This window comes from Leucoraja erinacea, chromosome 28 (assembly GCF_028641065.1).
Source record: "Leucoraja erinacea ecotype New England chromosome 28, Leri_hhj_1, whole genome shotgun sequence".
NCBI lineage: Eukaryota > Metazoa > Chordata > Chondrichthyes > Rajiformes > Rajidae > Leucoraja > Leucoraja erinaceus.
The window spans coordinates 1,571,941-1,587,769 of record NC_073404.1 but is presented as its reverse complement, the minus strand read 5'-3'; the positions used below and the strand labels follow the sequence as shown (position 1 = coordinate 1,587,769).

At 43.1% G+C, this 15,829-nt stretch overlaps 1 protein-coding gene across 10 annotated transcripts in view; it reads left to right on the top strand.

The window, feature by feature from the left end:
• Positions 1–317: 317 nt before the first annotated feature.
• cux1b (cut-like homeobox 1b) overlaps positions 318–15,829 on the top strand; it is a 445,030-nt gene continuing 429,518 nt past the window's right edge. For all 10 annotated transcript variants that reach the window (XM_055657468.1, XM_055657469.1, XM_055657460.1 and 7 more), the window contains exon 1: positions 318–455. In XM_055657468.1, the coding sequence (XP_055513443.1) occupies positions 393–455 (63 nt within the window). In that variant the 5' untranslated portion in view covers positions 318–392. The remainder of the gene's footprint in view (positions 456–15,829) is intronic.

The following is a 15,829-nucleotide window of genomic DNA, read 5'->3' as shown; positions in this document are numbered from 1 at the left end:
AAACTAAGATGCTGTTGTCTATGTGTGTGTGTGCTGCCGGTGGCTGGGAGCAGTGTTTGTGCAGGAAGGAACTGCAGATGCTGGTTTAAACCGAAGATGCTGGAGTAATTCAGCGGGACAAGGCTGCATCTCTGGAGAGGAGGAATGGGTGGTGCCTGTGGAAGGAATGTCGACCATTCTTTGTGTCTAGACATGCTGCCTGGCCTGCTGCCTGGCTCCAGCATGTTGTGTGTGTCTGTGTTGAGTGTTGTGTTGTGCAGTCCGAGCCGTGGCGGCCTGGCTCCGCTCCGGGTTTTGCAGCTCGCCCCCCCCCTCCCTCTCTCTCTCTCTCCCTCCCTCCCTGCTGATGAACTCCACTCCGGGCTCGCTCTATTGCCTCAATATGTCTCAAGATGGCCGCCAATGTGGGATCGATGTTTCAATATTGGAAGAAATTTGATTTACAACTGCTTCAGGTCAGCGGCTCGGCGGGGCGCTGGTGCGGGCGGCGGGGGGTGCGGGGCGGCCCGGGGCTCGGCTCGGCCCGGCTAGTGGAGCCCCAGGCCCGCGGGAGCGCCCGCAATCCGGCCTTTTGCCATTGATCAGGAATTGATCCCTCGGCTGCTTTTGTGTTCAATCATCGATCAGCCGCCAGCAGGCAAGATGGCGCCGGGGAGGGAGGGAGCGGGCTGGCGGGCCAGGCCCAGGGACAGGCACAGGCCGGGGACAGACAGGGACAACACTCACTTCCCTCACAACTTTGCGAGCGTGGCTCAGCTGCCGACTCGGCATCGGTGGCGGCGGCAGCGGCGGCCGAGGAAAGTTTGAGCGGCGCGCCGGCAGCGTGGCTTCCCTCCCTCCCTCCTCTCCTCGCTCTCCCGCCCGCAAACTAGTGAGCGGCTTCTATTTGGAGCCGCGCCGGCGGAGGAGGCCTGCAGGCCGGCCCGGACTGCCCCTACCCCACCCCCCGAGCCCCGGGCCGGCCGCTGGACTGGGTTAGGCCGCGCTTGGCGGTGGGCTGGCCGGGGGGGGGGGGGGAGAGACACACAGGGCCGACCCGGGCCGGAGTGCGCACCAAGTTGGGAAGTTTGCTGCCGTGTAGACGGCCCGACCCCGACCCGCTCGCAGCCTCTCCCCGCTGGGCTCCGGGCTCGTTAAAAGTGTAGAGCTGGGCGGAGTTGGATGTGGTGAGCGGGAGTACTCGAGCCGGCTTCCGCTTCGTACTTTGTATTGCAGCTTGTGGCTTGGTTTAAACTTAAGCTGTGTGCGCCGGCCGGGAGAGTAAGCTAATGGGGGGGATGCGCGCTGACGGCGATATCGTGCACTGAAGAGTTGTTCCAGTGGAGGAGGTCGGGTGTATTCGTGGTGATCAGCCTGAGTATTCAGGCAACCAAACACAATGTTGTAAACGTCCAGCAGGTCGGGGCAGTGGTTCATTGTACTAGTGGGAACCCGGGCATACTGATGAAGGTCTGAAACAGTGGGGAATCTGGTATTTTAATGGGGATTTGAAGCATCATTCGGATGCATTAGAAGGAATCGTGAACGGCAGGTACAATAATAGGAATTAAGTACATTAAAGTCAAATGTAGAAATTGGGTTCTGTGCTCTACTGGAGATCAAGCACAGCAATGCAATGCAATAATGGCGATCTCAGGCTTAATGTAATGCAATAATAGGGTTATTGGACGGTGGTCCATTGATCAGTATCTAGGGCACCAACTGTGAGCTGTAACGGAGTATACTCTGGATCTGGCAAAGTAAAATATGCAGTGTTCCTGATGTATTAATGGGGTGTGGTAATGCGATTAGCCCAAGTACAGGGTTTGGGAGCAGCATTTGTAATGGGGTGAGCTGATGGAGAACTTGTGAGAATGGAGTGCTGGCATCATGCTGTTTTGTGTTAATGGGGATCCAGCAGAGAAATGGGCTGCACTAATGACTACTTGGCACAGCAATAGGTATCTGGCACAATAATGAGAGTCTAATACAGTGAAAGTGATCTGACGCACCAGGGACAATAACCAGGATTTGGCGAGGTAATGGTGAATAGTAAGGGGGGCAGGACATGGCAATTGCTTGCAGCAATGACATTCCATTGTAAAGGATTGCAGCAAAGGAGATTTGGAATGAAGTTGGGTGCAACATTAGGGATCAGGTAATCGATTACAGTAAAGAGAATTGTGTAATGAACTGCTGCATAGTCATGAGGTGCAGAAAAAGGATTGCTTGCAATAAAGGTATCACTTACTGTAAGCAACTTTGGTGTTACTTAACACTGTTATTGTTTGGCATTTGGTGTGCAGTATAATGAAGTAGTGTGGGAGTATTAATGGTCCCTTAAAATAGTCATGTAGTTATTTTTGTACAAATTTTTTTCGGTAAATGAATACAGTAACATGGGTTTGATGGATTATGGATGTGCAATTGGTATTGATACGTAATGGTGCTCTGAATATGGTACTGAGGATTGTGGTAACAAGGTATAATGGAGGTGGGTGCAAAATGACACTTTGTTGACACTGGCATGGATCAAAAGGCATAATGTTCTGAAAATGGATCGGCTAATAAGGTGATGGGGGAAAGATCTTTGAGAGCAGTAAATGTTTTATGTGCTGATTTAGTTTTCTGAAGGTGGCTAGTAGCTTGGAATATTTTATTTAATGTAGGAATAATAGTCCATGAATTGATTGAAGCATGAATTATGTTTTATTTATGTTTGATACATTGACAATCTTGAGTTAGAGGAAGCACTCTTGAGTTTTTCCTTCATTGTCCCCACAAACATTATTTGCAATATTTAGGGGAAACCAATAGGTGAAAATGCGAAATAGTTTAAAAATGTTGCTGTGTATTTTTTTAGCTGTTGGTATTTGCAGTGTATATAATTATTAATTTTTTTATAGTGCTTAGGCAGCGGGCGGAATCACTTTTTCATTAATCCTCCTCTGTTTGTTTACTGAAGCATACTTTGAAGATGAATTCTGACTAAGCGTGTCTGGTATGATAATTACAATGTGTGTCTATGTATTGTTCCATACATTTTTACATCATTCATGGGGGATGGGAACACAATCCTTTCGCCCATCACTGTTATTGAAGTACTGCCTGGAAATATGTAAAGATACATGAATTATTTTACTGAATTGATTTTAAAGAATAATTAAAACATTATATTCACTGTTCCAGAGATTGATGCTTGAGAATATAATAAATTGCATTAAAATAATATGGCTTGGGTTTTTACAATTGTACATATTTTGTTCTTTATAGGTTATTCTTTAAAATATCTGGTGTATACTTTTAAAAGACGTCAGATAATTGGGTGCTAATGTTGCTTTTGATTTCTTCAGCATTTTTGAATAATTTGCCCAAATTGTGAATAATTCCACTGTTAGAGGGAGTAATAGGATTTAAGTTTTATTTGGATGGTGAATATTTGGACAGTACAATTGCTGCAAGCTTATTAGATACTCCAGCATTTGTGTCTATCTTTGTACCAGTGGGCCAGTCAGCATCTCTGGAGAGAAGGAATGGGTGATGTTTCGGGTCACGACCCTTCGTCAGGCTGATGTCAGGGGAGTGGGCGGGACAGAGATAACATGTAGGGGGCAGTAAGACTGGTGGGAGAACTGGGAAGGGGAGGGGATGGAGAGGGAAAGCAAGGGCTATTTGAAATTAGAGAAGCCAATGTTTGTACCACTGGGTGTAAGCTACCCAAGTGAAATATGGGGTGCTGTTCCTCCAATTTGCGCTGGGCCTCACTCTGACAATGTAGGAGGCCCAGGACAGAAAAGTCAGATTGGGAATGGGAGGGGGAGTTAAAGTGCTGAGCAACCGGCAGATCGGGTAGGTTAAGGCGGACTGAGCGAAGGTGTTCAGCGAAATGATCGGTGAGCCTGCGCTTGGTCTCGCCGACGTACAATAGTTGACGCCTGGAACAGCGGATACAGTAGATGAGGTTGGAGGAGATGCAAGTGAACCTCTGCCTCACCTTGTACAAACTAGGGTTGCTGAGGCTGTGTGCCAAATGCTGAGGTGTGTGAAGTGCTGGGCATTGTATTTTGGGTGGGGTGACGGGTCATTTTCTGAAAAGATGATTTCATTTCTGTGTCGGTATAAATTGTCATTTCTAGCCATTATTCTCTATTACCGGTCTTTTCTGTGAGCGAGCAAACTAACAAGGTCAGAGCGGTATTGGAAAATATGGCGAATCAAGGAATGTTAAAATACCAATCTCAACCATGTTAAAAACTGGGAACATTACAGTGTAGTAAATACATCACAAACTATGAATGCAATAAACTAGTTGCTAGAGAAACTCGGTGGGTCAGGCAGCATCTGTGGAGGCAAAGGAATAGTTTGTTTCCTGCCAAGATTATGCAGGAGGATGACAGTTTATGGAAGCTAGCTAGTTTAGAGAGGTGAAGGGGAGGGATGTGGCAGGAGTTGGTAAGTAATAGGACGAACCAGGTCAGTCTCTTTCAAGGGAGAGTTAGATTTAACTCTTAGGGCTAAAGGAATCGAGGGATGTGGGGGAAAAGGTAGGAACAGGGTACTGATTTTAGATGATCAGCCATCATTAGATGATCATTAGATGATCTGGCTCGAAGGGCTGAATGGCCTACTGCTGCATCTATTTTTCTAAGTTTCTAGGAGGGAATGTTGGGCTGGGAGAAGTGGAGATGTGATTAGTTTTAGGTTAATTATTGTCATATGTAAGGTACAGTGAAAGCTTTGCTTTGCATGCTATCCAATGGGTTCAGATATACCATACATAGATACAATCAGTTCAAACGCAACTACAGCAGATAAAACCAAGAGGAAGATGCAGAATATAGTATTATAGTGCACCAGTTCCACAGACAAAGTCCAATGTTCTCAATGGGGTAGAGGTGAATCGGACAGTATCCGTGCTTATGGAAGAACTGTTCAGAAGCCTGATAACGGAGGGGAAGAAGTCTGGTGGTGCACTTTCAAGCTTCTGTACCTTCTGCCGGTTGGAAACGGAGAGAAGGAGTGACTGGGGTGAGACAAGTTTTTGATTATGTTGGCTGCTTTGCTGAGACAACTTGAAGTGTATATGGAGTCAGTGGTGGGGAGTCTGGTCTGTGTGATGGACTGGAATACATCTACAACTCTGCATTTCTGCTGCTCATGGGCAGAGCTGTTCCAAGATTAGGCTGTGATGCAACCCACCAGTATGCTTTGTTTGGTGCATCTGTAGAATTTCAGGAGGCATGCCTCCTACCCCTAGTCTCCTCAGGAAAACAAGGCTGCTAGGTGATTAGTGGAGTCAACAAGGTATCTCCACCTGACTTCAGCCGCCCCTCCTATCTGCTTGCTTTACCCGTTCCTTCTCACCTCTTGTGGAGTCAAGGAATGTGGGGAGAAGGCAGGAACGGGTTACTGATTGTGGATTATCAGCCATGATCACTGTGAATGGCGATGCTGGCTCGAACCTGCACCTATTGTCTATTGATACTGGCACTTTCTCTTGCACACTCAGTGCTGACACTGGGTCTCAATCTGAGACCTCAACTATTATTGTAATACACCAATCTGTTGTGCTGCTGCAAGTGAGAATTTCATGATTTTTAAGAAGGAACTGCAGATGCTGGAAAATCGAAGGTAGACAAAAATGCTGGAGAAACTCAGCGGGTGCGGCGGCATCTATGGAGCGAAGGAAATAGACAACGTTTCGGGCCGAAAAGTTGTTTCGGTTCTGAAGAAGGGTTTCAGCCCAAAATGTTGCCTATTTCCTTCGCTCCATAGATGCTGCCGCACCTGCTGATTTTCTAAAGCATTTTTTTCTAACTGAGAATTTCATGATCCTGTTTTGGGACATATGACAATAAAATGCCCTTTGCCTCTGTGGATGCTGCCTAATGCACTAAGTTCCTCAAGCAGCTTGTTTTTGCACCAGATCTCTGGCTTGTGAACATAAAAATCTTAATTAGCCTGTAGACATTTTAACAACAGTAACAGTGATGAAAGTGTTACTTTTAGAATGGTTTATGATCATCCAAAAAATGTTCACGTTTTGTTAAGTGGGGAAAATGCTGAATTTATAAATTGCTTGATGACAAAAAAATGCAATTTATACTGCAAATACTTGTGATATGATATATTTATATCCAGTTCATTTTTTTTTGTTAGTCTCTGTTGAAACAGCTATGATATTGGGTATATACAGGCCCATTGGAGACACGGAAGAATAAGGTTTCTTTGTGCTCTAACATTCTTGGGATAGCAAGGCCCCCTGGGCTGTCTTTGACACCTAGGTAATAACAAAGCACTTGGCTGAGGTCTGTGGTCATCTTTGTTTTCTGCTTAATCGAAAGTAATTTGACCATTTCAATTCTGTGCCTGTATTTTGCTGAAAGAATATTTTCTGCTGAGAATATTAAAGTGGTTGAAAATGGTTCAGTAAACTTTCATGTTTTTCTGGAGATGGTGAACATTTTAATTTGAGGCAGGATTTCAGGGCTTGGTGCCTGGTACTGCCTTCAAAATAATTGACTTTAGCTAGCAAGGGAATAATTTTAAATATGCCATTGTTAGAGATCTGTGTAAACATTTTTAATTTCACTACTTTGCAGTTTCAAATCAACATGAATTCTATTGCAGCCATTATTGATAAAGAAGGCAGCTGAATTAAAACACAGTCACGGGGAGAATATGCAAACTCCATACAGACAGCACTAATAGTTAGGACGAACCCGGGACTCTGATACTGTAAGCCTGCAGCCCTACTGCTACACCACTGTGCCGCCCACTTACTTGATCTCTCCAATACTTTAAGGTTATATTTTATGTTTTATTTCATCCTGACTTTTGGTAGCCGTGCCTCAGTAATCCTTATGCCATATTTTAATAGGTATCACTCACACTGTGCATTGGAGTACAGTAGATCTTTAATTGCTCCAATGCACAGTAGATCATAACTACTTTAAAAATGTTATCTAATTTTGTTATCATTAATTACTCTCGTTATTCAAGAGGGAGAACATGCAAACTCCGTACAGACAGCACTAATAGTAACTCCGTACCTAGCCGGGATCAAATCCGTGTCTCAGATGTTGTAAGGCATCACCTCTACCGCTGAGCTACTGTGTTGTCCCTGTATTGTTAACAATTGTTGTTAATGCTCTTAGAATTGGAGAAAATATAAATTGAAGACAGTGAATTAATTTTAAAGAAAGTTATTTTACCATAAAACAAGCTATAAGATCGAAGTTAGCTGACCTCAATCGCTACCACCTTCTGCAGATAAAAATGGTCGGCATGTTAAGAACACTTCAAGGTACTTTTACCTGTTATGGTAAATGTTGACATCTTTGATCCCATCATTCATGGGAAAAGCTACACTCCGGGAATTGGGCAAATACTTCAGAACTGTTGGCAGTGTTATTTTTCTTATGAAACTTTAAACAGTGTATGCCTGTTCAGCTAGATGCAAAATATTCCTGGCATTATTTACAGAGGAGGATGGTGCCAACATGAAGTAAACAGAATAATTGATCATTGCTAGTTGTGAGATTTTGCTGTGTGAAATGATTGCTGTTTTTGCCCATGTAACTATGCTTGCCTTTCAGGATATTCCAAAAGTGTATATTATAAACTTTTTAAAAACACTGTTGATGAATCCACTGTTTTTGTTCCACACTTTGCCTATTTTGCCAGCACTGCTATTTGTAGCGTGCTGTATGGTTTATAAATGTCCCAGTACTTCTGTTCAATGGTATTGCTATTATCATAGTCTATAACGATGACAATGCTCATTTGTTTGCGACTGCGTGGTAGAATGCAGGGGTGGAATTACAAAGGCATGGAAAAGTGGGAGGAAATTGGCTGAATTCTGATTTGATAATTGCATTCAATGGTATAGGAAAGAACATTGAAGTGACTTTGAGCAGTGAAAAGACAAGGAACTCCAGCTTTAAATGAGTTGCTGTTTTGCAAATGGTTCAGCACTAACTTTGGCAATGAGTTTGGCAGTGTACCACTTGTAGGATTTTAAATTGTTGCAGAGCTGCAAGGTGTCATAGCAACAAGCCATAGCAATGTAGTACTCTAAAACGATTCACTGTCCCCACGTTGAAGTTGATTGAAAAAAAATACGTGTTGAGATTTAATCACATCTTTTTATAAATGTTATGCCATTGGTGCCACTCTCTGGTGAAGTGGCTGCTCCTGTCTATTACACTCATGTGAAACCTTATTGCAAGTGTGTCGAGATAACAGTGACTCATTTGAATGAGGCTAACCTTTCTCTAATGGGCCACCCACATAGCAGACACTGCTTGAGTTAGTGAAACATAAAAGAGCACGTGTATGGTGCTGCTATGATGTTGGTACAGACTGGCTCTTCCCTTCAGAGTAAAAACAAATGTGAAATAAAGACTTCCAGTCAGAACAAAGGAGATATATGGAAAGTTATAATTTACATTTTATTTAGCAAGAGATGACAATCATGAAATACGGATCCAGCTTTATTTTGGAGAGAGGTTACTCTGTAGCTGAAAATCAGAGACTAGTTATTTAAATTTTAAAAGTTATTATACTTTAGCTAGCATAAAAGTATGAACATTGTTTTAGTTTATGATTGTTACGTATAATGCAATACAGTGGAAAGCTTTTTTGTTGCGTGCTATCCAGTCAGCGAAGACTATACATGATTACAATCAAACCATCCATGGTGTGCAGATACGGGATAAAAGGGATAATGTTTAATGCAAGATAAAGTCCGATTTAAAGATAGCCTGAGGTTCTCCAATGAGGAACCCTACTGGTAATGGTGTTATCAGGCTCAGAGGGATTAAATTTTGTGCTTGCAAATATTCCCTTTTTATGAAAATTTTGTTTTTTTGCAGGGAAGCAAACTATTCTATAGGCGTTGCCTATATTTACATGTGAGCTTTTATGTCAAATATTGCTGTGCTTTTCAACTGGAGAGAAGATGACACCATGTACAGTGCTTTTATTCTTTGTGTCTACATGCTTGTATTCATAACACATTATTAAGTATTTGGCTTGAATCATGGGCAGACTTTTGATTGGCTCTTTCACGCAACATAGTCGAGCAAGTTGTACTTCGATGTCTGCAGAGAAGAGTTAACCAGAGGGAACTAATATGGGCTAATCTTGTTTTTATATCTGCTTTGTGCAGCATAAATTCATTGAATTGTGTACACGTTACAAATTGAGGAGAATTTATTCCCAAATCAAATAAGCAGTTTGCAAATAATTTGTTTAACTAAAAGAGGTATAATCTAATTTTTTTTTGCTACCCATGCAGTAGTTTGACTGAATGAAACATTTTGATTCTGATCTGTCAGGTTTTTCTTTGGCTGTTGGTATTTCTCATTTGCTATTGCAGCCAAATTAATTTCCAACTTTCTTTCTTGTATATTAGCCAGGGGGTTATTTGTGGAAAAAATTATGTTACATTATGTTAAATGTACTTTGCTTTCTGTTTTAATCTGTTGATCCCCTTAACATTAAAATTGAAATAATTACGCAATATTGAAGTGCTTTTGTAAGAAGGGGGGGGGTCTCCCCTCCTTCTTTGTTCCAGAGAAAACATTCCATGTTTATTAAACCTTTCCCTGTTGCTGAAACCCTCTAATCCAGATAAGTGTTACAGAGCTGCAGCATGCCTTCCTCACTCTTATACTCAATGTCCCTAGCAGTAAATGCAAGGATACCATGCGCCTTCTTTACCACCCTATCTACATGTTCTGCTGCCCTCTGCGACCTATGAACTTGGACACCAAGATCCCCCTGCACATCAATGCTGTTAGGTGTCTTGTCATTAAATGTATACTCTCCCCGTACATTCAACACTCAAAGTGCAACACTTCATAGCTGCCAGGGTTAAACTCCAAGTGCCATTTCTCCACCCATTCCTGCAACTAATCTATATCCTGCTGTATCTTCTGACAGCTGATTGTTTGTTGTACAGTATTGTTTAACTATTGCTTTCAAATTTACAATGCAAGCTTTTCAATGAACATCAGGCAAAATTTAAATGATGTATAGATGTACAAGATGTAATGCCTGTAGTTAAGGACAAGAGTCCTTAATGTCTGATTGCATTGATTAATTGTACAAAATTTTAGAGGTTGAGGGGAGAAGTGATAGAAGTATATAAAATTGTGAGATGCAAAGATAGGGTAGACATTAAGAACCTTTTTCCAAGGGTGGAAATATCCAATACTAGAGGGCATAGCTATAAGGTGAGTGGGAAAAGTGTAATGGAGATGTGCGGGGCAGGTTTTTAACACTCCAGAGTAGTGGGGGCCTGGAACACAATGCCGAGGTGGTTTGGAGGCAGAACCGATTGTGGTGTTTCAGATGCTTATAGATGGGCACATGGAAGTGCAGGGAATGGATGGATATGATCATGGCAGATGAGATCAGTTTAACCTGGCATCATGTTTGGCACAAACATTGTGGGTGAAAGAAACTTTATACTATCTTTAACTGGGATTTACTGGGCTTTATCTTGCACTAAATGTTATCCAATTTATCCTATATCTGTACACTGTCGAAGACTTGATTGTAATCATGCATAATCTTTTTGCTGACTTGATAGCATGCAACAAAAAAGCGTTTCACTGTACACATGGCAATAATAAACTCAACTTTAAGGGCCTGTTCCTGTGATGTACTGTTCCATGTTATGGGCCAACCTGAAATGTCACGTATCCATGTTCTTCAGAGATGCTGCCTGACCCGCTGAGTTACACTAATGTTCAAGAAGGAACTGCAGATGCTGGAAAATCGAAGGTAGACAAAATTGCTGGAGAAACTCAGCGGGTATGGCAGCATCTACGGAACGAAGGAAATAAGCCACGTTTCGGGCCGACTCTAATAGATAAAAAACACTTCTTCAGACTCTAATAGATAAAAAAGAAAAAGCACGAGCAGGCAGAGACAATGGGTCTACCAGGACAGTCAGGTTTGTTGATTTTGGGGAGAAGGTAAAATCGGGCCGTGCGGGGCTGGGGAACGATGAGGTTGGAGGCTTGGGAGGGCAGGGAGCCGGAGTTGATGAAGTCAGTGATGGTGCTAGAGATAGTGGCCTGGTGCTCGTCTGTGGGGTCATGGTCCAGGGATAAGTAGGAGGAGGTGTCCGAGAGTTGGCGTGTGGCCTCAGCTTTGTTGAGATTAACGCGCCAGACTACCACGGCACCTCCCTTGTCGGCGGGTTTGATAACCCAGTCTGGGTTGTTGTGGAGTGAGTCGATGGCTGTACATTTAGGGGGGGAGAGGTTAGAGTGAGACGGGAGTGAAGAAGTTGAGGCGGTTGATGTCCCGCCGGCAGTTTTGAATAAAAAGTTCCAAAGCCGGAAGACCATGAGAGGGGGTCCACGAGGAAGGGGTCCGTTGGAGACGGGACAAGGGATCAACAGTGGGGGGGCGGGGACTCGATCCCATGGAAGAATGCTAATATGACACTTGATATTTTGTCTTTTTTTGTCAACCAGTATCTACAGTTCTTAGAGTTGCCTGTTGATATACTTCTGCACCCCAAAAATTAATATAGATTAAAAAAAAAACATTCACTAGTACAAAGAAAGGTAAACCTGTTTGTCTACCAACTGGCACCCTTCCTGATTCTCTCACTTGAGTATCCATGATCTAACATGCTGCAGCAGCTCAGCACCCATTCATTCCACTATTTAGGTAATAAAGGAAATTGTGCTTCAAAAAACCATTTGGCCACGCTCTCATCTCTCTGCTGCCATTTGGAAGAAGGTAGAGGATCCTGAGAGCCCTGACCACCAGTTCCAAGAACAGCTTCTTCCCAGCAACCACCAGACTCTTGAACAATGCTGCACAACCCAACCGCATAAAGTACCTCAGCAACGATCTACTAGGGACCTTGTGTTTGATTGCACTACATACTTCATTTTTGACCTATTATGGTCTATATTCCAGTATAACTAATTATTAATTTATTGTATGATTATTGTATATTGTTATTACATTAAAGGGCCTGTAAACCCGAGGTAAATAAGAATTTAATGATTCCGTTCCAAGCGCTGATAGCAATGAAACACTCTTGATCCTTTAGTCTTGATCAGATACAAACTCCATCAGATACTCTCATGACGTGAATTTTCTTCAGCAACATCTACATACCAGATACAATTCCGAGTAGATTCTTCCCTGCCCCAACGTGTGTTTACATGATTTGTGTTGTAGAGTCATGGATCTGTACATCATGGAAAGATGCCCTTCGGCCCACCTTGTCCATGCCCATCAAGTTGGTATTAAACATAGAAACATAAAAAATGGTGCAGGAGGAGGCCATTCGGCCCTTCGAGCCAGCACTGCCATTCATTGTGATCATGGCTGATCGTCCCCAATCAATAACCCGTGCCTGCCTTCTCCCCATATCCCTAAATTCCACTAGCCCCTAGAGCCCTATCTAACTCTCTTAAATCTATCCAGTAATTTTGCCTCCACTGCCCTCTGTGGCAGGGAATTCCACAAATTCACAACTCTCTGGGTGAAAAAGTATTTTCTCACCTCAGTCTTAAATGGCCTCCCCTTTATGCTAAGACTGACCCATGGTTCTGGACTCTCCCAACATCGGGAACATTTTTCCTGCATCTAGCTGGTATTCTGGGCTTGTAACATTTGCTCGCATTTGGCTCATATCCCTCCAAGCGAGGGGTGACATAGAATCAGATGTAGAGTCATTGTGGATAGAACTGAGAAATTGTAAGGGTAAAAAGACCCTAATGGGAGTTATCTACAGGCCCCCAAACAGTAGCCTGGAGATAGGATGCAAGTTGTATCAGGAGTTAAAATTAGCATGTAACAAAGGTAATGCTACGGTGGTTATGGGAGACTTTAACATGCAGGTAGACTGGGAAAATCAGGTTGGTAGTGGGCCCCAAGAAAGGGAGTTTGTAGAGTGCCTCTGAGATGGATTCTTAGAGCAGCTTGTACTGGAGCCTGCCAGGGAGAAGGCAATTCTGGATTTAGTATTGTGTAATGAACCGGATTTGATAAGGGAACTCAAGATAAAGGAACCATTAGGATGTAGTGACCATAACATAATAAGTTTTAATCTGCAATTTGAGAGGGAGAAGGTAAATCGGAAGTGTCAGTATTGTATTTGAACAAAGGGGACTATGTTGGCATGAGGGAGGAGCTGGCCAAAGTTGACTGGAAAGGAACCCTAGCAGGGATGATATTGGAACAGCAATGGCAGATGTTTCTGGGAATAATCTAGAAGATGCAGGGTCATTTCATTCCAAAGAGGAAGAAAGATTCTAAGGGGAGTAAGAGGTGACTGTGGCCAACGAGGAAGTCAAGGACAGTATAAAAATAAAAGAGAAAACGTATAACTAAGCAAAGATGAGCAGGAAGCCAGAGGATTGGGAAACTTTTAAAGATCAACAGAAGGTAACTAAAAAGGCAATACGGGGAGAAAGTATGAAGGTAAGCTAGCCAATAATATAAAGGAGGTTAGTAAAAGCTTCCTCGGGTATGTGAAGAGAAAAAAATTAGTTAAGACAAATGTGGGTTCCATGAAGACAGAAACAGGTGAATTTGTTATGGGGAGTAAAGAAATGGCAGAGGAGTTGCACAGGTACTTTGGTTCTGTCTTCACTAAGGAAGACACAAACAATCTCACTGATGTACTAGGGTGAAGGAGGAACTGAGGGAAATTCACATTGGTAAGGAAATGGTGTTGGGTAGACTGAAGGGACCGAAGGCTGATAAATCCCAAGGGCCTGATGGTCTGCAACCCAGGGTACTTAAGGAGGTGGCTCTACAAATTGTGGACACATTGGTGATCATTTTTCAATGTTCTATAGATTCTGGATCAGTTCCTGTGGATTGGAGGGTAGCTAATGTTATCCCACTTTTCAAGAAAGGAGGGGGAGAGAAAGCAGGGAATTATAGACAAGTTAGCCTGACATTGGTGGTGGGGAAGATGCTGGGTCTATTATCAAATATGTAATAGCGGCGCATTTGAATAGCGGTAACAGGATCAGTCCAAGTCACCATAGATTTACAAAGGGGAAATCATGCTTGACATCTTCTGGAATTTTTTGAGGATGTAACTAGGAAAATGGACAAGGGAGAGCCAGTGGATGTAGTGTACGTGGACTTTCAGAAAGCCTTTCATAAGGTCCCACACAGGAGATTAGTGGGCACAATTAGAGCACTTGATATTGGGGGTAACGTATGGACATGGATAGAAAATTGGCTGGCAGACAGGAAACAAAGAGTAGGGATTAACGGGTCCCTTTCCGAATGACAGGCAGTGACTAGTGGGGTGTCGCAAGGCTCGGTGCTGGGACTGCAGCTATTTACAATATACATTAATGATTTAGATGAAGGAATTAAAAGTAACAGTAACACATTTGCAGATGACACGAAGCTGGGTGGCAGTGTGAACGGTGAAGAGGATGCTATGAGGATGCAGAGTGACTTGGACAGGTTTGGTGATGCATGGCAAATGCAGTTAAATGTGGATAAATGTGAGGTATCCACTTTGGAGGCAAGAATGGGAAAGCAGATTATTTATCTGAATGATGTCAGGTTAGGAAAAGGGAAAGTACAACAAGATCTGGGTGTCCTAGTACATCAGTCACTGAAAGTAAGCATACAGGTACAAAAGGCAGTGAAGATGGCTAATGGCATGTTGGCCTTCATAAAAAGAGGAGTTGAGTATAGGAGCAAAGAGGCCCTTCTGCAGTTGTTCAGGGCCCCGGTGAGACCACACCTGGAGTATTGTGTGCAGTTTTGGTCTCCTAATGTGAGGAAGGACATTCTTGCTATTAAGGGAAGGCAGCGTAGGTTCACAAGGTTAATTCCCGGGATGGCAGGACTGTCACATGATGAAAGAATGGAGCGGCTGGGCTTGTATTCACTGGAATTTAGAAGGATGAGAGGGCATCTTATAGCAACATGTAAAATTATTAAGGGATTGGACATGCTAGATGCAGGAAACATGTTTCCGATGTTGGGGGAGTCCAGAACCAGGGGCTACAGTTTAAAAATAAGGGATAGGCCATTTAGAACAGATGAGGAAAAACGTTTTCACCCAGAGAGTTGTGAATTTGTGGAATTCTCTGCCTCAGAAGGCAGTGGAGGCCGATTCACTGGATGCATTCAAAAGAGAGTTAGATTTAGCTCTTGGGAATCAAGGGATATGGGGAGAAGGCAGGAACGGGGTACCGATTGTGGATGATCAGCCATGATCACATTGAATGGCGGTGCTGGCTCGAAGGGACAAATGGCCTACTCCTGCATCTATTGTCTATGTATTAAACCATTCCTATATCTGTTCAAATATCTTCCGAAAGTCCAAATTTTCTTCTATAGCTTTCTTTGGCATCTCATTCCATAAATGAATTAAGTCTGCAGGAAATTGTTGCCTGTGAGGTCCCACTTAAAGCTCTTCCCTGTAGTTGTAGGTGCCTAAATATTTGCATTTGAGTGTTGTCAAATTTAACCCTTGTCAATTGTCCACATAAATAGTCACGATCCAAACTTCCTTCCCAGATGTTGATGTTGAGTTTTGGGAAGTCAAACCATGGCAAGACTTGTACAATGACTGGCAGGCCCTGGGGAGTATTGTATGGCAGTAGGATCTAGGAGGGCAGGTGCCTAGTTCCTTGAAAATTGTGTCACAGATAGATAAGGTGGTCAAGTACGTTGTCCTTCGTCAGTCAGTGTGTTGAATCTTAAAGTTGAATGCTATGTGACAGTTGTACAAGACATTGGTGAGACCTTATTTGGAGTATTGTGTTCAGTTTGGTCACCCTGCTATAGGAAAGATGTTGTTAAGTTGGAAAAAGTGCAAAGAAGATTT